The 27350-nt window shown below is 42.6% G+C and overlaps 1 protein-coding gene across 1 annotated transcript in view; it reads right to left on the bottom strand.

Annotated features, from left to right (window-relative positions):
* Nucleotides 1-27350, bottom strand: part of LOC137284017 (uncharacterized) — a 132435-nt gene that overhangs the window by 82639 nt on the left and 22446 nt on the right. Inside the window, exons 6-15 of the mRNA XM_067815679.1 lie at nucleotides 26102-26320; nucleotides 9651-9746; nucleotides 8921-9054; nucleotides 8371-8575; nucleotides 6182-6330; nucleotides 5379-5583; nucleotides 4290-4462; nucleotides 3996-4101; nucleotides 3475-3699; nucleotides 349-438 (exon numbers count right to left, since the gene is read on the bottom strand). Coding sequence (XP_067671780.1) covers nucleotides 349-438; nucleotides 3475-3699; nucleotides 3996-4101; nucleotides 4290-4462; nucleotides 5379-5583; nucleotides 6182-6330; nucleotides 8371-8575; nucleotides 8921-9054; nucleotides 9651-9746; nucleotides 26102-26320 — 1602 coding nt within the window. The remainder of the gene's footprint in view (nucleotides 1-348; nucleotides 439-3474; nucleotides 3700-3995; nucleotides 4102-4289; nucleotides 4463-5378; nucleotides 5584-6181; nucleotides 6331-8370; nucleotides 8576-8920; nucleotides 9055-9650; nucleotides 9747-26101; nucleotides 26321-27350) is intronic.

Here is a 27350-nt window from a genome sequence, read left to right as displayed (position 1 = left end):
ACGAGTTTCATGCATTGTACCCGGATGTAGAATTGAACCAAACCTCTTCAACATAAGAGGCAAAAAGCTTTAACCATATATCGGTACACTGCAGAGCTCATCAGTTACCTCCTTAGTGTTACAAATGCCAGTGACCTGATATCCATATAAAGGGAAATAACTCAGAATGACTTATTTCAAGAAACTGGCAACTTGTTGGTTAACTCATACGCATTAGTGACAAAGCACATGCCACAACCTGCGCAAGTTTCAGTGTGCCAGTACCTTGGCAAGTTGGAGGTAGTTCCCATGTTCCATTCGTGCTACAGGTGATGACAGGGGCACCATCTAGCCTGTAGTTCTTCTTACACTCATACTTGGCTGTGTCGCCATACTTCACGCCGGTCAAGGTGGATACATATCCATTCTGTACTGCAGGAGGCGATCCACACACCTTAACTGTCAACACAATGGAAAGTATTAGCAATCAAACAAACCATGTTACTTTTAAACATTGCACATGATCATTATCAGTCACACTTGACTCCAATATGGAATCATATGAATATGTTCCTTCCTTATAAAAGGAATAATGTCCAGTGAATCTATCAAATACTTTGGCAGTCAGCACAACTGTGATCATTAATGTTTACAAACATTTACAAGTGAATTCATGAAATATTTATTACATCGTATTTCAGTACAACGATTCTAGCTTCCTGACTTTCTTCTCATTTTTTCAAGTATCTACACGTGATAGTGTGCATGCCATTTTCAAGCGTGGTATATTGACAAACATGTGGCTTAAGACCAGCACAATTTGTTAGGTTTACAAATAGTTTCTTTCTGTCAAGACATGATGAATATAACTGTATATCATTGTGAATATCAGTACAGGCATGTCATATAGAGAATTTTCATTTTCATTTATTTAATTAAAACAAGTTAGGCTTGCCTATTCACACAATGAGGATACACAATTGTTTTAGATGTACGCCGTGTCTATTTGTCAGAACATACTAAATCTGTTGGCTTCACAACCTTTCAAGGTATGTGAAGAAGTTTATTCTGTCAAACATTTCCGACAGTTTCTGATGCAGGTTAAGGCCATCTTACCATATGTACTATTTAGGATAATGCACAATACTGTAGAACACTGAGAAATGTAGACTGATGGGGATGAGGTCTGTCACTTCATCACAGCGTTGCTGCAGGGTGTGGCGTTAATCAACAAGCAAACATCATGGTGGACACAGTCAAATCAGTTGTGGACTGAGCCAACAAGAGCGAAGTCACATATTTATTTAGTTTCAGACTGTATATTATCAAATAATTAATTTCATAGATTTGATATTGAATGCTAACAGATTGGTAATTGCCTTATGATGTGTCACCTGTAAAAGTGGTGATCCTCAACGTCGTAACATCCAAAGTCGTAACACTCCTTGCATGTCAACCAGTCTGTAGTATGTCAGCACGTGAGTGAAATTAAACCCTTTGGCCAATAACATATCGAGAACCAAGGGGGGTATGTTACACTATACCTTTTGGGTATTTTTAACTATATGCATAACAATCATATGATGACCACCTGGAAATACTATTCAGGACCAGACAAACCAGTGATTCATGACAATAGGCACTTGCCACCATCACCATAGGTTGTTCACCAGTTCACGCACAAAAACCTCTAATGTTGTAAGCTTCCAATCATGGTAGACAAACTCATAAACTAAAATCATACCAGGAGCAAGTGGTAAACAATGATACTTCTTGCTCAGCAATAGTAAATGTGTGTTCTTGAGAGTTTGCAACATAGAGTGATGAGTAAGTGGGCTTAGTTTTACACCGCACTCAGCAATATTCGAGCTATATGGCGGTGGTCTGTAAATAATCGAATCTGGACCAGGCAATCCGATGATCAACAGTATGAGCATCGATCTACGCAACTGGAAACCGGTGACATGTGTCAACCCAGTCAGCGAGCCTGCCCACCCGATATCGTTAGTGGCCTCTTACGACAGGCATGTGTTACTGAATATCAGTTCTAACCCGGATCTTCAAGTGCCATAGAGACATGAAGAGAGGTGTGTATAGTCATATGATTTGTAACAACTCCCTCAAATAGCAAAATTAGTCAGTACATTATCAAGAGAGGCAATTCATCAACTGAAATCATCAACTGAAATCATCAGCAATCTATGCAGATGGGATATGATGAATGTGTCAATGAAGTAAGCAACCTGACCACCTGACCGTGTTAGTCGCTTCTTATCACATGATCCTGATCAATTTGTTTTACAGGCCATTAGTGATATGATGCAGGATGACATTTGTAAACACTTGATGCAAATACACTGTATATCATAACCAGGATCAACCCACCCAACACCCTATATATCTAAAGCATTGTTTGACTACGCTCAAGAACTTACGAATATGCATGGTAAACCAGAGTTATGACATTCCCGTCTGAACAAAAGCCTTGGGTATTTTATCAGTTGCTGTGTTACTTGGACTTATGGAGTTCAAATCTCTACTTCATCATGTGTGTAATACAGAAAACATGAAGTCTTCAATACTACCACCTGAAGCGGACAGGACAGGCTGCACTGTCAGTCGGTATCCTAGATCACATATGGATGTGAAGCAGGTTGTAGAATATTTGATAGTCGTGTGATAAGTCTGTGGAAATAATTGGACTATGTCAAGCATTGTGGAGTACATGGAATGAGATAGCTCTGGTTTGGGGGCGCTTCAAATGTATGACACTCTAGCTAGACAGTGTGAGATACCTTTATCACATGAATACACACATGCAACCCCTAACACCATAAGCACTACGTAGCATACATTGTTTCTTTATCACCACAACTGTATTTCCATATCAACACATCCACCTGATCTGTACCTTACCTTTTGTCAGCAGAATATCACTTGCTATAATGGTAGGAAATAAAGGAATCAATGGCTACGTTGGTAAAGAATAGTAAGGAAAGGGTACCTATTGAATTAATGGCTACAATAGCAAGGAATAGGAAATGAGTTCTCTGTCAGTGCGGGAATAGATGTACGTGGTGATCAATGCCAATATGCCAGTAAAGACAGGGTACATATGAAATCATTGGCTAAAACTGTAGGGGCATCTGCAAGTGCAGGAATACATGTACATGGTGATCAGTGCCTATAAAAACAAGGTACATATGAAATCATTGGCCATAACTGTAGGGGCATCTGTAAGTGCAATATGTGGTAACGGTGGAACGGAAACTGGTAATTACTGGGTACAGTGGCAAGGGATATATAAACTACTACAGTATCGATAATTGTAGGAAATATAGTTAAAACATAATCAAATGAAAGAAGTTTTATATAAATGGTGCGTCATATGAGAAAAATGTGTTAGAGACAGACACGGTAGCATGACGTCACACATTTTAAGTTAAAGGCCATAAGACGTAGGTGAAAGCACAAAGGTAACTCACTGACACTCACTTATGCACTGAGGAATTCTCGGCACATTCCACTTTCCACCATACAGACATTCCATTCGGACAAACTCCAGACTAGCACGTGTTCCATCCGACAGTGTCTCGTAGAAGTCGTCGGAGTTGAACGAGTAACCAGCCTCACATTTCACCCGGAAGGACTCGCCAAAGTAGTAGCCAGACACGCTACCTTCTTCCAGAGTGTTAGCGTTTAAGACAGGTTTCTTACAACCTGGTAAAGAAAATAAGAGAGTGAATTAGTGAAAAATCAACATTAGTTATGGCAGAAGTTTGTAAATACAGTACCTGACAAGCATCTCGAAATAAAAGTAAAGAAATAGTTTTGTATCCTCGGCATTAGCAGCGGCTTATGATTCCACAAACTAAATATGTATTCCCTTAACCAAAAACTTTCTCAGGGTTATGTTTACAAACATGCAAACATATCAGAAACGTTTAAAGTAACGGTTGGTGAGATTACCAAACATACAATGCTAGCTGGAGGTGGTATCACAACTACATACCCACAGAGTACCTTGCTGCAAAACCTCTTCTGTTTATGATGGAGCTCGTTTTGAATAGAAGAAAGAACATTCCTCCACGTGCTGTCTTTGGTGTTGGGACTGTGGTACCACTGAATCCAATCCCAGTGTGCAGAACAGTACTTGCTTCACTGCTGCCTTCGTAGACCTAACCCCGCAAAGAAAGGCAATACTTAGCATACATAGTGCTCAGTGAAATGGGGAAAGTCAACAGATGATGATGATGATGATGATGATGATGATGATGTCATTGTGTAAAATGCTAAAATGCAACACTTACCTGTAGATAATCCTGATTTTCTATATCAAAGTCTGGTTCAAAGACAAGAGTAATCGGTGCTACTGGGACCTGCGATATACTCCATCTGCATGTTATGAAGTTGGGATAGTTGACAACACCGTACCCTGGGGAGGAGATATACCCCTGGGTGGCTTGAAACACCAGGTTACAACCTGCAACATGGAACAAGTTGATACAGTATTGCCCATGGAGTAACCTCCTGGACTGGACTTCGTTCACGTTGCCACAGTTTTACACGTGGTGTAACTGTCTATTGATAAGACCAGTGTATTGGGCATTGAAGAAGTTGCTACAGTCTTACTTTGTCTTTTTTTAAATTGTTTAATTGAGCACATCAGGGAGTAAGTTGAAGATATCCTGAAAATTTGCCGGTTGTGTGCTATTTGATGCTACTTGTGCATGTAACAAGAAGTCACTAGCTATGGATGGAAATATATTGATGCCATTCTGTCAGTATTTGGATGGATTATTCAGACGTCAGTGTTGAGATGGATTATCATCAAATGGGTTGATTATGATCAGATTATGGTCAGTGTTGAGATGGATTATGATAAAATGTCAATGTTTGGGTGGATTATGATCAGATGTCAGTGTTGAGATGGATTGTGATCAGATGGCAATGTTGGGATGGATTATGATCAGATGTCAGTGTTGAGATGGATTATAATCAGATGTCAGTGTTGGGATGGATTATGATCAGATGTCAATGTTGGGATGGATTATGATCAGATGTCAATGTTGGGTGGATTATAATCAGATGTCAATGTTGGGATGGATTATAATCAGATGTCAATGTTGGGATGGATTATGATCAGATGTCAGTGTTGAGATGGATTATAATCAGATGTCAATGTTGGGATGGATTATAATCAGATGTCAATGTTGGGATGGATTATGATCAGATGTCAGTGTTGAGATGGATTATAATCAGATGTCAATGTTGGGATGGATTATGGTCAAATGTCAATGTTGGGGGATGGACATGGCAGAGTGTCACTTGTATAATAGATAGGCAAGTGTTTCACTATTTGTTTAGTGTGTAAGAGGTTAATGTGTAACAGAACTTACCCATCTTATAAGTGATGGAGAAGCCCCTGGAGAAAGCGTTTCCTGTAGACCCTGTCAGGAGGAGAATGTATAGGGACCTGGTGGTAGATACAATATACTCGTCAACAGCACTTGACGAGGTCAAACGTTTCAGGAGAGGGCTGTCAGCTGTGCTTCCACTGCGAATCAAAAGAGAATCGCCCGGCGCAAGATCTAAGTCCTTTGTCTGAAACAAGAAAACAAAATTACAGTCTGCAACCACATAATGTGTATGAGATTCACATACACGTTGTGATAACATCATAAGGATTTATTGCACAATATGACACAACATGGATGTCTAAGACAGGAAGACACCATAGGGGGGTGTATGACAGGATGACATCATGTGAAGGAAGGATGACATCATGGAAATGTGTAGGGAAGGATCACACCATAGGGATGTATAGGCCAGAATGATACCATGGGGATGTTTAGGACAGGATGACATCATATTTAATATCAGATCAGAGTGACACAGTTGAGTTGTAAGGGGTACACCAAGAGTTTGTACAATATGACATCGAGATTCTGGACAGGATGGGGCTGCATATAGTGGCACAATGGGTTATACAGGATGAATCCATGGGTTTGTAAAGTATGACGCTACGGTGTTGTGCATAGTGACACAATGGGGTTGTACAGTACGGCACCACGATGTATGGTGACACACTGGAATTCTACAGTATGACGCTATGGTGTTCTACATGGTGACACCATGAGCTGTACAGGATAACATCACCATTCCTTCATTTATCATTGTGTGTGAGGGATAAGCCACCCGCCTGTAGCGTGATGATCTGTCTGGGGAGAATAGCTCTGAGAATCCACAAAGTCTCCTGGTTGTGCAGGTACACAGAAGGATACTGGAAGGACGTGAGGTTTTGTTGAAGCTGTGATACATTCAGGATTTCATCAGGGATGTTGATAGTCACTGTAACATTCATCAAAGAACCATCACTTGTATAGTACTGTGCCAAAGCAATCTCTTAGCTGGATACATTTTCAAAGAATGGATACCTTTTCTTCTCGATATTTTACAATTATTGACATGCTTCATAAGGTGATCTGGCTTCTACAGTGGCCTAAAACAGCTAGATCTGAAACTTATAGGTCAACACATAACACACGGATTTAATCATAACCAGAATAACACCATGAAAAAGTGAAAAGTAGCTCAACAATTGTCTGTAATTAACACCGTGGTAAAATCTGATACACAATGTACTGATTCTGGTCTTTTCGAAATTTACTCATTTGCGTCCAGAATCCGAACCCAAACTCTCAGAAACAGGCACCGAATGAGTGAATGACTTTATTTTGATGTAATGAGCTGGAAGCATTATCAGGTTTCACAGGTTGTATATGCGAGCGTCATATTGTCATTAGAAATATCAAAATCGTCACTGCATTGTCAAAATGTAAGGATGTTTTGTCTCTTCGTTTGGGCAAAGAGAAGAATTTGGCTACACTTTTAATAATTAATGAATTTGTTGAAGAAAATAATCGGACCCATTTTCTATCTGATCGCTAGCTTGAAAACTGTTTAGGTAAAATATTTTGCGTTCGCTATAATATCGACATATGAAAAAAAAAAAAGAATTCAGTTTCCATTTCTGGCATAACAGATTAGGGACACGACCTCTCCTTTTTAGGAATGCTAATCTTTCTATCATCTGATATAATAAGATTATTTCGAACATCGAAATTGTGATAATGAATTCCTAAACACTTGAATATCTAACTCTGACAAATAAGTTTCAGCAGCAAACTCAATTATAATATGTCTATCGCAAAATAGAGCATTTTCAAAGTGCATCAGAGGACAGCTGATTATCAATATCGAGACACCTTTGCCAAAAATCTAATACAAACTTCATTTTATGTTCAACAAACTGCGTCTCCCATACATTTTCATACACAACTAAATAATAACCTTTTCACTTTCAACGCCTAACGCTCCTCTTTAATTTAGATTATACATAGTTACTAACAGATAATGCTCGAGAATATAATTACCACTCTGGGACAATAATCTTATCTAGTATTTCATAATTTTAACATACTGATTGACTTTAAGCGACAATCTTCCCAATTCACCTCTGGCCACAATATGAGGAACATTTCGTCCAAATGAAAGATCATTTTCCAGAACGTATCATGAATATTCATTAGATTAAGTGAAGGAGGGATACCTAATAACCTTCCATACTTGTAGGGAGAACCCTTCATGTGTGGTATACCATGAACCAAGTACACTCTAGATACAATCTCTATGGAATTACCTCAGAGTATGAATTCTTTCATACTTTCTCAGCTTGCCACCTTTTATGAAATACAATGACATTTGTTTGATCCAAATTTCTCTGTAATGACCATTTATCATATCAAGGCGACAATTCATCTAATCTCTTCTGAAGACAGGTTACAGTACTTTCGAGCAAGATAATGTCACAGAAACACGCAACAGAATAACCATGTTTACGACACCGATATACGTCGGTCCGTCTGCATTGAGCACCTTAACATATCGTTTACGTAAAAGGAAAAAAGAAGGGAGATAAATGGCACCTCTGGTGAACACCGAATAAACAATTATTAAAGAAGGGCGTACAACCTTGTTCAAGTGACACGTAGCACTTGACATTTTCATACATATTGAGAATAAGTCTAAATACCCTACCCTTAACATAACCGAGCCAGAGTTTAAAAACAGAAATTCTCGAGACAGAATTAACGCATCCTTTAGGACCACAAATATACGGTATAACCTTCCCTTATAAAGAGATAAATACTTCTTGATAACAGTATCTTTTCAGGCACCTAATCGCCAGCACAAAAAATCAGCAACCTAATCAACCCAGCCACCGCGGCAGTATTCATGTTCATACTATTCTCTGGGTGAAAAATTAAATTTGAAATCGGGAAAGGTTTTGACAAAATGTCAGTGCATGCCCCAGAATCCCTACTATACCTGTGTTCCATGATGCACTGAAGCCCGTGTGGTGTACGTCTGCACTACTGGAGAAGATGATGAGCAGAAAGTTGTTGTGACTGATGATTGGAGGGAGGGTACGAGTCCCTGATAAACGGGCTAACAGGGATGACGTGACCAGGGTGGGCCCACCTCCAAACACCAACACTTCATCTCTGTCGGGTTCAGTTGAAAAAGCTTGAAACTTAAAGGGGTTTGATTTACGTTAATATGGAGCCGTCTTACGAACAGATCAGATCATGTATACACAATCATCTTTCGATTATTGTACAAACAAACATGGTCTCAAGGAAGTGCAGGTGGAAATGGACTGTCAAAACATAAATTGTATCATATCAATATAAACTGACTCCGATATATCTCCCAGTTTTATGTTTCAATTTTAATTAAGAATTACTACTATTTTATTAAGAGTGTGTTTTACCCACTTTCTGTCAAGGTTGTCTAACTGCAGCATAATGAATAAAGTTCCACTACCCTACAATTCCTGCCAAATCGATGGTCATTTACAAAGTGTGATAAGAACTACCTGCATCTGCACGTAGGATCCCACAGTTGTTTCTATGATCCAGGAGCACTGCTGAGGACCACTGTAAGGTGCAGGGTAGTTAGGGGACTGGATGGTACCTGCTGGATCCTTCAGGTAGTAGTGGCATCTTCCCGCTGGAAACAACAGTCCAGCTGTTTCTTGTCTGTATACTGTCTGTGTGTTACAATGTCCTCAACTCACATATACCAAGAGTCGAAAATAGCCATGGATATCTGAGGGTTTTTCATCATTCATGTGTATCGAAATACAACAGGGCATAGTGAGTGAGTTTAGTTTTACACTCCACTCCGCAATATGGCGGCGGTCTGTGAATAATCGCGTCTGGACCAGAAAATCAAGTGCACAGGGAATAGTGACCTTTGTATTTTAAGCAGTATATATTGACAAGCATCTGATTTATAGCTTTTATTTAAAACAACCCGAACAGACTAACATGAAATTACACATACCTTGATCAGGGCTATGGTTTCTGATATTAGGTCTCTCAACATGTCTCTCAAACAAGTAATATTAAGGTGACCAATAAGTGCAGTTCATCTAGTTATAGATGAATCGTATTGGAACCTGACTGGACAAGAATATCATGACCCAAGTCACCAAAGAGTGAGCTGCACGTGCGAAAAGATCAATGAAAATATTTCATGCACATTCTAAAATTACATAATCATAACCGATGACATCTTTAAAAACATGAATCAATGTAACTTACCACAGTCCAGTTCATCTGAACCATCGTCACAGTCCTCGTATCCATCACACTTGTACACACTGTTGATGCACTTGCCATTGGAGCAGCGGAATGTATCTGCAGCATGACACAAACAACATCACGGCTCACATGTATACTGACAGCATGATGCAGACACAGGCTGAACAACAATCCCGGATCACACATATACCTGCTGCACCACACAAACACAGACTGAACAACATCATTCACATCATATATACCTGCAGCATGACACCGACACAGGCTGAACAACAATCCCGGATCACACATATACCTGCTGCACCACACAAACACAGACTGAACAACATCATTCATATCATATATACCTGCAGCATGACACAGACACAGGCTGAGACATCACGGATCACATATAAAAAATGCAGCATTAGCTGCAACAACGTTACATCTCAAAATCCAATCTGACTAACGTGTATCAAATATCTTCCGAATGATGTGCTTTGAAATTTCAGAATTTATAATGCAATCGTTCCCCTGTATTTTATGTGTTACCTGTACCTTAAAATCAGATAACAATAATCTAATTCCTCCCCAGTTTTCAATGGTTATCATGTTTTTAAAGTGTTTCCTTGTCACATCTTGTGACTAGACATATAGATATTTTATGATTATAAGAACTTTTGTACCTTGTCCATTACTGCTTCTGGCTGGATCTGGCCAACAAAACAGTACAGAAACATTTTATATGTGTCATAACAATAAATGTCATATCATCTGTATCACACATGTGCGCCAGAGATGCATGCACCCAGCTGTTCCTACACTACAACCCATTTTATGAATCGTATATACGCATGAGGTGGGAGGGCATTTGATAGACAGGCTCATTATTTAATGAAAAATTGCGTTCACTAGAAGTTCTTTAGTCTTGCTTTGTTTTGTGTGAAAGATAACAACACTAGAAAGGAATAACATGATAGTGAGAAGCTAATTGACCTGTTATTGATGACCAGTGACATGTTTTGGGCAGGTATGCCTACTTGAACAGCTCAAAACCGTTTGATCATAAATTGTTTTTTCGTCTATGGAATGGCCTTTGAAAAGAAATTGTACTCTGGTAAAGTTTGCCATCCATGTAAGATTTACAGTTTCATGAAATCAAATCATACACATACAATGTGCCCACTGATATCAGCATAGCATTGTCCTGATACAATGTGCCAACTGATATCATCACAGCACAGGACTGATACAATGGACCAACTGATATAAATATATCACAGATACAATGTGTCAATATAGTGGAAATGTGATAATATAATTTTCGACATATGAAACTACCATAAGTAGTATAGGGAATGATAGTCCGAAAACACTTTTCAAAAACCCCTCTAAAAAGCCTCATTTACTAAATGAGGCTTTGGTGGGACCATTAGCTCTTGCTATTATTGCCCCTACTACAAAGCCACGCCATCACGTTTACCGTGACTTGGCAGGCGGTAACACTGTGCCGTACGGTACGATCAATATTTCTTCTCTTACAAATCCCCTACCCGGCCCATCCCTCAAGTAGTACAAGTTAGGTTCGTCGGCTTTCATATCCACTTTATCTATGTTGTAAGTTTTGACTGACCATATAGGATCGGTGGCTCGCTTACGGCTATCGCCCTCGTGTTCCCCCGGCTGGTATAGATACCTAACTAAGGCCCTATCTGGTATCTGTTTCTCCTTTCCACGCAATGGAGCAGACGACTCTGCTAACACTGATTTTAGTTTGATAGCGTCTGCCGGTTTCTTACCAGTGAGCCGGGTTACTTCATGGTTGATTGCCGACACCACCTCGGGTAACCTCGCTACCCATTCGGTCGATCGTTTTCCAGTGGTTGTCATTTCCCTAGCATACTGATAGCCGAACAAGCGCTCAGCCAAAGTCCTATTAAATCTCTCAACTATGGCTTGGCTGCGATGGGCTCCGGCCGTGCCACGTCTGACCTTTGTATCGTGTTTGGCTAGCAGTTGTGAAACGGCACCCATGAACTCCCGTCCGGGATCAACTTGCAGCTCTGTTGGCCAAGTCAGCGGGCTGCGTTTGTATATACGTTCTAATCCTTTGGCTACTTTGGTCGAATCTTTCGTGGTCAAGGGTTCGGCTTCCTTGTAACGACTGGCTACGTCCACTACGGTTAAGGCATACTTGTACCTCTTATCATGAGGTAGGAATAGTAGGTCTGCCTGGTGAATGCTATTAGGTATGTTAATTCCGAAACTCCTTCTAGGTACGTAGCGTGGCGCCGGCAAATAGATCTGCCACAGGGCTTGTTTTTCAAGCCACGCTTTGGCTTTCTCCGGTGATACTCGCGCCATTTTAGCTAGCTTATCTACTGCGCTAGCTCCTTTCCAATATCCACGCGGGCTGTAATAAATAGCCTCAAATTTTTTCATGTCCATACGCGTATGTGTTTATACCATCAATAGCTATCCAACGTTTCGTGTCCATAGGCGATAGGGACGTCTTGTTTATAGTCAGTCCGTATATCTTATGTCCATCACTTCTAAGCGTGTTCATCTTATGTCTAAAGGTACGGGTCTTGAACAGGGCCTCCTTGAATCTGGCGTGTTTGATGTGTTGTTTCACCACATACTTCTTAACCCCTTTAGCTTTTCGGATCTCACTATTGTCGGCTTTCAATATGGAGTACATCTTAGGTCTCAAACCTATGTACTCAGCTATTGGCGTGCCAGCACACTCGTCCTTCATCTTACCTAGGACCTTTTTATTTACCGTGCTGTGTATAGTATGGGTCTTAGGATAGTCGCTGGTGTCGTATAAATCGATGTGTTTTTTCATGTCCTCGTACACGTCCTCGGTTCGAATCTCCATCAGCAGGGAATCCGTGTCAGTGTACAGCACTTCGCACCTGTCGCCGTACTGTTTCTTGAGCTCGTTGTAGTAAAAGTCGTACATCAGGTGTTTGGATAAATCGAGGATACTCATCCCAACGTAAACAGGTCGGTTGAATTTTATGTGGCTTTTCTTCATGTGTATGGCAACTAGGTCGTCTGTGAATATTTTATTACGGTTGAATGCCGGACTGGCTATCAATTTCCTGAGCTTGTCTTCCTCACTAGATCTAACCAGTTTCACGGTTACGCGTTTCCTCAGGTTCTCCATAGTCTTACCAAACACCGAGTTGTTCATGAGCTTGTAGAGATTTTTCTCGAAATCACTGGTGGCTTTTTTTCGTAGGTCTGTGTTCATTCTGATGTAGGGCTCCATCCATGGGCTCTGGTCGAACATGAGCACCCTGTGTATTTTGGTCAGCCTCATACCCAATGACAGGTACAGCTGTAGGTTGCGATAGTGAACGATGTACTTGGTCTTATTCATTAAGTTAGGCACGAGTTTCTCAACGTCCGCCACACGACCACCTGACAAGTTATGTTGGTACTCAGACATCCAGTCTGTGTTAACCTTCATACGTTCGGGTGCAAGGGGATAGCTGTTGTGCGATGTGTGTAATTCCTTGGGATACTCTAAGTCAACTTCGAGGATATACCCTTTGTTCGAATCTGGTGCAATGCTCATAATATCAATGTTTGGTACCCATTCGAATCCTCCTGTAGGTAGATACTGGCTCATGGCCCAGCCGTACAGGTTATTTGCGTCGAGGTAGAGAATGTGATTGGTTGGTTTGTTAGGATCGTAACCTTTCACGTATTGATTATTTGCTTTCGCGTATCGTTTGGATACCATGGAAATCCCACCTCGCAAGCCTTTCTCAATGAATAGGTGCATGTCGTAATCTGTGAGCAATTCTAAATTAACTCCTGTCTTTTTAAGCAAGGCGTCCCACGACAGACCTGGGCTGGTGTAATACCATGCGGGGTCGAGTTTATACTGCTTGAAACATGTTTGCCGAAACATCTCGAACACGTCGGCTAACAGCAGTACATCTGTCCTCAAGTACAGGTCGTGATAATCACCAAGGTTCTTACAACCAAGTTTATTCCATACGTTAATCGCGTGCGAGTAATCATCTCGTGAGACGGACGCCTCATTCAGCTTGCTATAAAAGCAGTCGATAGGAGGTAGTCTGGTCTCTGTGAACTTAGCCCAGCTATCCATGTACTCATATGGGTATACGCCCTTCCTCATGAGCAGGTGTCTAGTCTCGGCGTCTGTGTATCGATCTGTGATAGGGAAGGTATTGTTGGCCTTGACCAGACTGTCGAGTGACGACAGGAGGAATTGAAACGAGTCAATGAACCTAAGTCCGTTTAAGCTGAAGGAGATGTATCTCTCCATGTTGTTGGGGATGCACGATATATTACCATCGATTTTCGCGATGGCCTGCATGATCAAGTGAGAGTCGTATCCTCTCAAGTTGTGAAAGACAACGGGGATGTTTATTGTCTTAGGATTGATTTTAAGCTTGAGGTTGCACGCGTTGTGAGCGGCGCCTCTATACTTACCAGTTATGTGGCAGTGATCTCTCACCGAATCACCGTTAAGTGGCGAGTCGCACACGTGACAGTTAGTGCTACTGGAGTGAGCTAGCTTGTCGGCTCTGGTCATACGCATTGGAGCGATTTTATACAATGCATTCCTAATAATTTTTTCTTCCTCCTGCAAGCACTTTAGAAACCTTTCAGCCGCGTCAGGACCCCTATACACTACCGGAGCTTTCGTTTCCCCGTCACAACGGACGACAATGTATCCAAACGAACAGGCTTTATGCTCTTGTGTTTTGTGTGTGAAACTCCCACTAGTGGATGATTCCCCTACCACCAAGGCTTCGAAGTCGGCGTATATGATATAAGGCACAGACATTTGATTCTTGTGATTGTCGAATTTTAGGATATTTTCACCTTCCTTAGGCATGTCGACTCGTATGGCCGTCTGCCCAACACCTTGGCAATCCTCCAGGTGGGATTCTAATAAATCAGCCCGACTGAAACAGTGTAGGCATCGTACACAAAAGTGTTTTTCCCCAACGTGTTTCGACTGGTCGTGCAACAACCGGCTGAGATTTTTTATCCACGTGTAGTGATACTTTTCACCTTTTTGAATCATGAATAAATTAATAACTTGACAATCCTTCACCGGGCTGACCCTGTGTACTATTGTTGCGTTACCTTCGTGCCCAAAGACATTTATAGCCAGATTATTCTGTTTTTCTACTTTAGTGATCTGGGATATTGGGGTGGGTTCATCTATACCATCCCAGTTGAGCCCATCGTCCTGTGGATAATTAGAAGGTCTGTTCGGATTAGTGGCAGCTGGAAATAAGGCTGACCTGATAGATAACCTCAGGCAATCGTTTCCTCTATTCTTAACGTTTACTATGGCTTGTTTGTTCTTATAGTAGGGAGGTAAGGCTAGGTATGACCCACCTCTGAACGGCACGTATTTAGCTATATCTAGATAGACATTATCGATTTTATCTACAGCCCACCCGGACCCTAAGTGTGTGTAGCGTTCTAGGTATTCTCGTATCTGCTGAAAACTTGTATCGATTGATGCGTCAATGGTCTCTGCATGTGTGACGACCTCTTGTTTGCCTCGGAAGTAAGGCTGAACATACTCAGTGGTACTCCCAACCTGCTTATCGAGCGACATTTTCACTGTGATCTGAAACTTGATACTTCCTAGATTATTTAGTTCCTGGTTGACCTTATCAGCTATCAGAGGCTTGATATCTGTAATGTCTATGTTTCTATCAACACGCATGCGCCAACCTCTCAAATAGTTGCCTACGGCGCGCTCAGTGCGCACGAACTGTAGGTCAATAGCTCTATTCTGTCGTAATAATTCTAAAAGCTGTGGTTTTCTCATACGAGAATACCCGCCTAAACCCAAATCGTGTGCCTCGGCTTTCAGTTGTTTTACAGTTGGACGTGCTACTGGGGCATGTGATAACAATGCGGTTAACCCGGCTTTCCCCAGTTTTGAATAACCCGTGTATCCAAGTTGTTTCGCTTGAGCTTTTAACTGTTTTACCGTAGGAGGGATTTCTAAACCTAGTAATCTCAACAATGCTGGCTTCCGCATTCTAGAATACCCGATAACACCTCTCTGCTTTGCGGCCCGCTTGAGCTCGCGCACAGTAGCCATAGTGTTTACACCTAAGAGAATCAATGTCTAATTGGTCGGCAGTAACTCTTAAAAAATATTTTCTGGTGGCCGGGTACAATTCTAGACATTCTGTCAAATCGTCCCACGTACCTGGTAAAATATATAGTGTGGCTGTTTCAATCCAGTACTCGCCTTGGGTATAGTATTCCTTGTATTCACTTATACTCGAAAAACATTCTATATGGTATTGAGACGCGATATCCCGCTCCCATTCGAAGGGGTGAGTATACTTAACACCCTCTTTAATCCATACCACGTCCACTATTATCTTAAATCTGAAGCTGCCCCATAAAGCCAGTTCATATTTGAATATGTTTTCCACAGACATAGCTATACATAGGTGTGTATAATCTCTAATTGGAGTCTATCTTGAGCAGTCGCCTACGTTCTTTTATGTAGCCTTTTTTATTCTCGTATATGAGTTGATGTCTGACTACGTTCGCTCCGTGAGCTTTACATAGACAGTAGTGTCCTTTAACCCCGATACCACACACAGAACACGTGTAGTTAGGACTTCCCATATGGAAACAACAGAACCCCTGATTCCTGCATTTCCTACCACAGGCCTCGGTCTTCCCCATAAGTATATATTCGCATCGGTATGGAGCGGGTCTCATGTTTACTTATATAGGTATTTTAGTTTAATTGCTTCGCAACCAACGCAGTAGCTGCTATACCCAACACTATGAAGCCCAGTTCACGATTCATTTGTCCCTTGGATGGTGTGTAGTACTGAGCGAGTGTGGGTTTATTGAGCGGTTCCAATTGTTTACCAGTTAGTAGATAGTATTCTTTCATTGCTTCATCAACATCGTTGAATGTTTGAACGGCATGGTTTTCACGCGTGAGTTGTTCGTTAATAAAATCGATCCTCTGGAGGCGTTTTTTAGCGTACTCGGCCTGTGCTCTTTGTAATTTCTCAGTAGCGAGATCGTGTCGCTTCCTTTCTTCCTGTATTTCAGCCGCGTGATCATCTCGTAGTTTCGAGAAGAGGTAATTACTCCCGGAAAATGCAAGGGCATTCACTAACGCCCCACCAACCATCATAGCTATCGTGGCCATCCCTATATTTATTTCATTATATTATCAGGTATTATTCCTTGTTTTACTAGGATGTCTTTTGTGGCCATCGCCATACCAAGGTTCATTATGAGCATACCCATATCCTGCAGGTTGAAATCTAGCTTGATAGTTGGTTGTTTAAGCACCATTTTAGTTAACCGAGCGTACCCTACTGCTAGACTAGCTACCACTGTGGCGTGGTATGCGTCGTTGACGAACGTTTTCCCCTCAGACATTATGTATATGATATAAAATATTAAAATTATAACATGATATGCGGGTCGACGGTGGGGGTACCCCCCACAGTGGGGGTTACCACCTCAGGTACCACCTCACGGTGAGGGTTTCCATCACGTGTATATAACCATGTTATAACCACGGCAGCAGTTACGCCTACAGCCAACAACAGTCGGGTTGGGTTGGTCACTTTATGTTGGTTACACCACCGTTTTTTACCGGCAGCTACTCTCTTAGGATTCTTCTGTCTGGTTACTGTTGAAGTGGTCTCCACCATCACCTCGGGACTCACTGGTTCCGTCACCTCGGGACTCACTGTTTCCTGTGCAGCATCCATCTATACTATTATTATTATTCTTTCTCTCAAATTGACAATGTTTTGCCGTGATAATCGCCGCCGTCACTGGAGCCAACAACATACCATATTTGTGGTACAGCCCGCAGCTGATAGAGCTCACGGCGTGTTCGATAAAAGGGTCTTTCTCGAGGTCTTCCCACAGGTAAAGTCGGCGCTCTGGTGGAATGGGAAGGAATTGTGATACAATACCGGTGTATATCTGGGTCATAGCCGATCCTATTGTCTTTGTCATTTCTGCTCCGAGTCGGGACTCGTATCTAGCGTACAGCTTATCGATTTCTTCGGCTGACATTTTGTGAATTTTATCCGGGGTGTAGTCTCCAAAGTAATGTTTGGCTTTGCCGCCAACAGCTAACGCCACCAGTTTCTCTCGCTTGTCATCAGTGGGGCCTGCCGTACCCCCAGGTACCAACTGTTCGAGCAATTCCTCACACTCCATCTTATAATATAACAAGTAAGATTTAGTTTTAACTATATAATACCCGATACAAACAAAACACAGAGAAATGAAGGTTAAGTTGCACACGACAAATACTTCAAATATCATAGCTATGCTTAGCATTTGCTTAGCTTTGCTTAGCTTTTACTTAGCTTTGCTTAGCAAACTATATATGCTACTGGTTGGTCGGTCTTTAGAACGAGCTTAGCGTGTTTAGTTTCAGCGAGCTGTTTCTTCACCCGTTCCCGTTCTAATTTACTCATCACATCGTTCTCTCTCAAACACTCCTCAAACGAATCCCTGTCCTTGCAGTGAAATAAGGCCACCCATCGCGTCTGCTCCCTGAGGTCTTTCAACACCGAGTTGAACTTCTGTGTTAGCACCCAGACGCTGTGATTTGCATGCCGGCCGGAGAAGGCCAGGTACGATAGCATGTCTCTCTTTTTTGTTATCTCGCGATTAGCGCTGCAGTCGTCCAGTATAAACAGCGTCGGTTCCCCTTTAAATTTCTCGTGAAGAGCTTTCAACCAGTCCTGCAGGCGTGTTCCAGGGTCGATTTTGTGTACGTCCGGGTCCGTCATCACCCAAGGTCGCGCGTACGTTTTATTCATGCCCAGAGTAGGGCACATGATAACGATGTTATCAAACACATCCTTGTAGTAACCCTCCAACATATCCAACACGAAAACGGTCTTACCACAGCCAGTCTGCCCGCATATGATAGCGCAGTGTGGGTCAGTGGGTAGGTGGGGGAGACCCCCACTAGTAGATGGCTTGCACGAATCTCCCATTGTCTATATTAAGTTGCGCGTCCATAATTACGTACAGATATAATTTCAACTTACCAGCGGTTTGAGTCTTCTTAGTAATCTGGATAGTTATCCCTTCGCTGCCGTTATCTATACGGCGCCCGCTACCGTGCAGTTTATCATCATCCGTGGATCGCATGTCCAACCATAGGGCGTACTTAGTGGTCAGGTATTCACCGATCTGCACGGAGCCGAGGTCCAGGTCCTTTGTTATGTAATCCCCCACTGGTAGCTTTTTTATCTCATCCCACTGCTGGTGTGGTCTCATACCATGACTGAACAGCTGGTTGGGCACGCCCTCGATGGTAACTTCCACCTTTTCAATCTCGGGGTTGAAAAACTTCTCGCTGTCCCTCCGGAATGGATCGTAATCCTCCACGGGGACGACCAGGATACCTTTCATCGATCGCGCCGGCACGTTAAGGTTGATATTCCACACAGTGTCGCTCTTATCTCGCACGACTGATCTATGCCTCAGTACGCGATCGTACAGGATAGCCATCTTCCCAGAGTACTGGCTTCGAACCTGCCTGGCCAGCTCCGGGCTAGTGACCATGTCGAACTCCAGAGAGATGTTGTCTATGGCATAACTGGCCTCATCACCGTTCGGCGTACGCACTACTTTGCTATAGTCGTTAAACGTGAGCTCGTATTCGAGCCTATCACCCAGCGCGGCCTGGTAAAACGGCGCGTGTCCCATGAGCAACTCGAAGTCGAGCGGCACGCAGAATCGATTCCCGTATGCTAGAGCGATGGCCTTTTCACCGTCCGATAGCTTGTCTTGCTGGTCTGTCGTGAAGACGTATCCTATGCGCGCCCGGGTTGATTTGCTGATACCCTGGTACACATCATTGACTCGTTCTCTCTCGCTTTTCCAGAGATCCTTGTAGCAGTGAAACACGTCGCTGTCATCGATGCTCAGTACCTCGTTACCGCTGATCTTGACGGTCGTTTTCTTGATGATAGCTCGACCCACGTTCCGCACTAGCTCGCGTTTGTCGTTGTCGGAGGTCAACGTGATATTGAACGCCAGTCGAACAGTGCCTGGTACAATGAGGTCATTCTCACCAAGGTTTGGAAATCTAACCAGCAGAGTTTGGTTCTGGTCTATCTTGCTGGGATTGTTGGTGATAGTCACCGACTGTCGCACGGCTCTGGCTCCTAATGGCTCTCTCAATTTTCTGAAAGGATCTAATTTTCTACCGTACATTGTTATATATAAATAAAATATATTTAAATACTAATGGATGAAGACATACCTATGGATGATATGCGGGGCGCTAGTGCCCAGGCATCTGATGAGCAGGAGACCTCATTTACTAGTTTGCCATTGAGCCAACAACTTTTAGAAACAACGGTAAATGATTATTACGAAAGTTTAAAAAGTGATAAAAACTACGTTGAACCAAATGGTATATACCATAAGAATTTTTTTGTTGATACAAAGGGTGTTCTACGTCTTAAGTCTGCCCCAGGGGTTGACCTCTTTAACAAGATCACTAAAAAACCACTGGCCTTGTCAACTCTAGCCAGCCGCAATGGTGGTGCTAAATTTATCATTGAACATCTAAACATGCCTGATTACGGTGGTGCAATACCTAAGACCGTTAAAGAAGATCTGCAAGCTACCAGATCCCACCTCACCACTATAGATGAAATGACGCCAGAGCGTGCTACAGAAGCCTCGGACAGCATAGAAAAACTGTTGAGCACCTACTGGGACAAACCGTTACCGGGGTTTGACTTTCCGGTAAGGGAACTGTACGGCTTAGACGAAGCCGTGAAACGCGTGCGTGGAGAACTCGTGAACAACATGGGGAAACTGAACGAAATCGACGAGCACATCGCTAGGGAAAAAACCAAACTCACCGAAACTGACGACGATGATATGAAGAATCGTATCAATGAACGACTACGCGATTTAGAAGACGAGAGACGTACACGATTGGAAGCCGCTTCCTCGAATCGTGAACATCTTCGATCCCAGATCAGTCGCATTCGGGAAACAATCGATAGAATACTGAACGAAGATACAACTTTAGCCAACAGGATTCGGATATTATTCCGGGAGCAAGGGATCACCATCGCCAGCATTCTGACTGCATTGGGTTTAATCATATCAACCCTGGTGGTGTCACTGGTGGGGGGTGCCCCCACACCCCCAAGTGCCGGCGGCGGAACTCCAAGTGGCGGTGGTGGTGTTAAAGACTGGATCAAAAAACTCGGGGAAGGCCTAGCTAAACTGGCTGGTAAAGCCGCCGAAGCCCTTCCCGGCATACTGGGTAGCATCGTCTCGTGGTTGTTGAGCGCTCTGTCTAAAACTGCCATGTGGCTCAGTCAAAACCTGTGGGCAGCCATCGTCGCCGTGGCGGGTCTGGTGTACATAGCGGCTAAGAAATCTTTAACCAAATAAGTCCCAAAGTTACCCCACCAACCACTAAGGCTGTTTTATTATCAATATGCTGCTGATAGGTGGGGGTTTCCCCCACACACCCCGGGGGTACCTCCACATGAACTTTAGGCTCCGGGGGTGGCGCAACTATACCCTTTTCACGTGGTTGGGTGTGTGGGATATGTGGGGTGTTAATATCGGGGTTGATACCCAACTTTTGATCCTTCGTGGCTATGACTATTTCGTTGTTATAACCCACCACTTTTTTTACTCTCAGTTGCATATCACTCGGAGCCATGTACAACCCCACGCCGAACACGTAGTCGACTTTCGACCTGGCGTATTCTAACACGTTTTGGTAGCGTTCGATAGCCCGCGGGAGATCAACTGGAGAATTGATAGCATCCTCAACGTTGGAAACGAATTGTGTCTGAGCGTCGTAAGCAGTTCCCTTACCGATGATGTTGGAACGCGTCATCGACTGCGCACCCAACAGCGCCCACACGTACGTTCGAATCGAGTCGTTCAACCTGACTACCCCTGCACGAGTGAATCCTTTCGACGTGTCCAGCATGAACATTTTCCACCCGTCTGTGGTTGACTGCTCCACTTTCTGGATTGTGAAACCAACACCACCTTTTTTAAAGTCCATACGATCATCCCTCCATTCATTACTCGACAAAGCAAAGTCCTGCCTAAGTATACCTAGTGTCAGTAAATCATCACTGGCATCTTTCACTGGTTTTGGTCCAGATTTGTTAGGTTTAGGAACAAGATCAGCTAATGCATGGGAAAAACGTTCCGTACTAAACATTTTTCGTTGCATAAATTTTATTAGTATATGTTTGTCAAATGCCTTTGGCGAGAGCCCATGAGCGTAAGGAATACCCAACCCGTGGTTCAGCCCCGGCAAACGCCAATCCGTCTTCGGGTCTATTTCGAATTCGTTGCAAATACGTTCGTAGACCCGTCTATCGTACGGGTTGTTTGTTGCGTCCCACGCTTTGTCCTGTGGGAGGGGGGCGCTGATCTCTTTAAGGATACGTCTGACCTGGTAGTACACGTGGAACTTGAACACAGACTGACTCAGCGACCCACGCCGAGTGTCGGTCAATGTCACACCACACCCCGTTGTAGCGCACCACACGGCAAAGTTGAATTGGTTCTGCCAGAACTGCATAGGGTTGTTGAACCAAGCGTGGACTGCCTCAATGTTAGTCACCGAAAGCTTATACTTATCAGGCATATCTATAAACTTGGCATTGAAATACAACCCAGGAGCAACCACGATCTTCATGGTGGAGAAATCTACGTCCAGTTTAGGGTACAACACACCAGGGGAATACATTTTAAAACTATTATATAATAAATATATATGTAATATGTACATAACACTTCCTGGAATAACGAGCGGTGAGGCCGTTCAGCTGACGCACGCGATCGATAACACGTCAGGTCAACTCGAAGTCGCACTCTGCGATATCACCTACCTACCGCAATGGACTAACATTAATATCAGCAACAATAAGCTGTTCGTCAGTGGAACTCGCAGTCAGATAACTGACGGCTACTACAGCGTGTGCTCTCTAAACGACGAGGTCTTCAAACCCCTGGGAGCCGAACTCAAGATGAACGACTCAAACGGTACAGTGGTGTTAATCAACAACGGAAGAACCTCCTTGAGGCTCGGCCGACCATTAGCGAGGATACTCGGTATGTCTCCTGACGAGATAAAACCAACAACAACCGTCACAGGCACGAAGTTACCCGACCTAGTACCGTACCGAGAGCTATACATTCATCTCGGTCAGGTGAGCACAACGTATAACATTCAAGGAGGCCACCCTTCCACTATACTGAGAGCAGTGCCGGTGAAAACTGAGAAATTCAACGACGGTAGAACCGAGTCGTTTTCACCACGGCAGTATAAGAGATTAACCCAGGGCAACATACCTGAGCTGACAATATCGGTGTTAGATATAAATCATAATCCTGTAAATATAGGATACCTCAGCTTAACGCTTCACGTAACATGACCAGCGCACAAGGGCCCGGAGTGAAAAAATGCGTCAATATCGGGATCTCCGACCTCGGAGACACGCGTGGTTTCGACGCTCCCGGAGTAGATGGTAAAACGTACGCCTTGCAACTGAAAAACAACATTTACAAACGCGTTGAAATCCCCTCCGGTGGAGCCCTAAGTGATATGATAGATACCACAGGGGCAACAGCCAACACTAAGTACGCCCTCGTCAACACCGGTGATGACAACTGGAGAATATACCCATCATTCGGAGGTAAACTGTTCGACTTAGACGATGTTGAGAGCACTACCGTCGTCAAAAACAAACCATATATGCTCGTCTTCACCGAAGATGACAAGTGGGTGTTGTTACCCGATAACAAATGGTTTCTCAATATTAGACTCGTCTCCCCTTACGTGTTCACGGATAACAAAGACAACCACCTAAACAAAGTCGTGAACAATGGAACCCTGCTCGTGGCTTACGTCCCAACTCAGAGACGTAGCATAGTCGTCAGCCCAGTCAACACTATAGCAGCCCACATGCTATCGAGTAAACCGGCCATACAAAACGTGAAATTGCAGTTGGTGTCTGAATTCGAAGGCGTGGTCAAGATACTAGAGAGTCTACCGGCAAACTCAACACTGTTCATCAAAGTCTACCTAGGGGAACCATCGGTGAATGATGTCGAGATCGTGAAGGGGATCAAACTCGGGTGGGTGAAACGACACCAGTATCAAGTTTGCAACGTTTACGTGCGGGTGGGTGTCGACTCCAAGACCAGTCTGCAGGGGGTCAACGTGATCGTAGAAAACAAGATATCACTAATCAATATCTTCCTGCCTGACAACATACACTTCATGGGTATAAAGTTAACCCCTGAATTATTATCAGAAAACCAGTTGGAAATTATATCATAATAGTATAATAATGACCAGTCGTCATCCCAACACTACACTTAACGACCTGGGAGATACGGAGGGATTCGATCAGCCTGGTGAGGAAGATGAATTATACATCCTACACTTCAAAGACAACGTGTACAGACGGGTGCCGTTACCAGATTTTACAAAGCCTAAATGGCTGATCAACTTAACACTCACCTCACCTTATATCACAATAGACGAAAATAATTGGATCACTAAGATTAGGAACAACGGTATCTGGGCCGGGGATTTCATTTCGGAGAGGGGATTAGCACTCAGACAATCTGCTGGTTACAACAAAAAAGGGTTATTATCAACTTTCTTCGAAAATAAATTAACATTTAGTAATCCTGAAATAATAACCCCCCCTTTCACACTCATCATAGAAGTCTTCTTTACGGATTCATTCGATGGAGACCCCCCAATAGTACACCAAATTTTACCCGGGGTGTCAATACGCTGGTCTTACACAGACCAATATTGTCGTATTGTTATACAACAGGATACCACGGGTCCTATAAACCACTTAATAAGCCCCAGTGGGGTTTTTATTAGAATAGGATATTTTATTAGCCTCTCACCTATTGCCCTGACTACTAATCTAGAACTTATAGGCTTCAAATACATTAATAGATTTTTAACTGAACCCCAATTAAAATATCTTTCAAAATATATATTATAGGATGGGTCTGTACCCAGTCGTAGAGGAAGTAGCGAAGACGCTGGAAACCGTAGATGGGTTCCGCTTGAGGCAGTTATGTGATGTGAAACGCCAACTAGAACAAGACCGTGACACGCGGAAAGCATTATGTAAAAAATACAATAGAGCTTTCAATATCGTGGATGGGGCTGACACTACCCTTATGGCAACCAGTATGGGACTAGGGGCGGCAGGCGTTGGATTGTTAACCACCATCGTGGCTGCACCTATAGTGCTAGGTATTGAAATAACGGCTGGGGTGACAGGGTTGGTAGGGTTGGCTCTTAAGTTAGTATCACGCAGACTTAATCGTAAGGCATTGAAACACGACGAGATCAGGGTTCTGGCCGAAGCAAAGCTGAACACAGTGTGTGAGCGAATTTCCACGGCACTCTCTGACAGTAAGATATCAGAAGAGGAGTTTAGTTCAATCCTCTCTGAACTCAAAAAATATAACGGAATGAAACAAGATATTCGATCTAAGTCTCGTAAGTCTGCTATCAGCGAGGACGAGAAAAAAAAGTACATAGCACAGGGAATACAAAAAGCCCAGCAAGCCTTTATTATGAACACCAAAGAGATCGTAGGCGGTTCACATTAAACTGTTTCATCGATATAAACATAACATAGCCGTAAGCGAGCCACCGATCCTATATGGTCAGTCAAAACTTACAACATAGATAAAGTGGATATAAAAGCTGACGAACCTAACTTGTACTACTTGAGGGGTGGGCCGGGTAGGGGGTTTGTAAGAGAAGAATTATTGATCGTACCGTACGGCACAGTGTTACCGCCTGCCAAGTCACGGTAAACGTGATGGCGTGGTTTTGTAGTAGGGGCAATAATAGCAAGAGCTAATGGTCCCACCAAAGCCTCATTTAGTAAATGAGGCTTTTTAGAGGGGTTTTTGAAAAGTGTTTTCGGACTATCATTCCCTATACTACTCCATACTATCTTCACATTAGTTTTAGGACCTTTGTTAATTATCTTTGAAATTCTGAAGGGCCTGTCATTCAGATGGTGAACTGTTGATTTACTGACAATTGTGAAATTGTTTTATTTTATGCGCAACTGCAACGGATTAAACATTTTACCAATAAAAATGTTTTTAGTAACGAATGATTGGTTGAGTAACCAATTACTTATCCATTTTGTTCCGCTACTGTTTTCGTATAGCTGACCTTAGCTATGTACTTAGACAAAACTGTCTGTACAATTTATACAAGATTTTTGTACCGTTGTCACCACTGTATGTTACATTCCTGCTTGACAGTAGAATCTGTATTGAAACGCCGCACCCTCGTAATAAAGAAGTTGTTATCCATAAAATTTGTCAATTTTGCACTTCCTAGTTTCTAAAATGTCACTCAAAGAAAATATATCCCTTACCTTGAGGACAAGCCCGGAGTTCACATATGAAAGCTCTCTTCCACTCGCATGTCCCATAGGACCATTTGTAATATGAGTTGACTCCCGCACTGTACACACACTCTCCTCGGTGAAACTTGGGCTGGGAGTTCATCCAAAACCCATCAAAAACTGCAACACTTTCCCCATCACTCCACTGACTTGGTGCAGTGTTGCTTGATCCTGGTTCCCTCTTCAGACCTGCAGATTGTGCCATAGAATGGATAGATTGGTATTATTACATGACAACGTCAGAATACACTGGTTAACCAGAAAAGCATATTTTCCTCATGAGTACATAACTAGAATAATGAATTATTGACGTGAATTAACTCTTAAATATGAACCAGACTGATCCGTGACATATATGAAATATTTTCATTCTTTGTTTTTCTTTACATCATGCTCTTCAGCACTTCAAATTATCCCTGCCAGTACATTCGTAACTATTACATTCACAGAATTCAGCGCCAATGATGATCTCTACAGCACATGCCGATACAAATGAAATCACGAGCCACTGACTGCATACCCTACACTTTGCTTACCCTACACCATCTGTAGACTGTACTGATGAGGTCAATTCTACTTCAGCGTGTAAGCATACAATATGTCTGTGCATCCTCTATTATGTACGTGTAGATGGCTAAGTAATCTGTCTCTTTAACTGTATTGGCTTGTTGTTTACTGTCCTGCTTTTCCACCGGTTTAGTTTCAGAATCTCCTTCCTCACTGGTGCTTCTTTTCAATTTGAACGGATTTATTTGTTTGGTGTCATAATTGGTGGTAGAGACTAAACACTACACTTGAGAAGTTAAATCACATAGTCTTTGTTGTAAAGCATGAAAACTTGATTTAAAAGCATGAAGTCAAACCTAAATCACACAGTTTCATATTTCATATATGAAAAAATATCATGACCCTAACTTCCTTATTGCCGTATGAAACTCTTGTTTCTCACTCATTGAAGTATATATGTTATCCCTCCCAAAATAAAGCAGGATCTCCAATCTCGTGTGTTTGCCATTTAATGATATAGTTATTTGTGTGTAACAAAATTATATTCATAATTATATTCATACAATCCGTGTTTTCTTCAATCAGTGCAAAATTGTTCCTTTTGCCTGTTAACACATGTTATTTCATAGTTACGGCAAAAAGCAATTATCACTTTGTTCCTTATCAAAATCGTCTTCACAACATTGTTTTGGCTTAGAGTTGTGCATAAATT

The sequence above is a fragment of the Haliotis asinina genome, chromosome 5 (genome assembly GCF_037392515.1).
Source record: "Haliotis asinina isolate JCU_RB_2024 chromosome 5, JCU_Hal_asi_v2, whole genome shotgun sequence".
Classification (NCBI taxonomy): domain Eukaryota; kingdom Metazoa; phylum Mollusca; class Gastropoda; order Lepetellida; family Haliotidae; genus Haliotis; species Haliotis asinina.
This window is presented reverse-complemented; position numbering and strand designations above follow the sequence as displayed.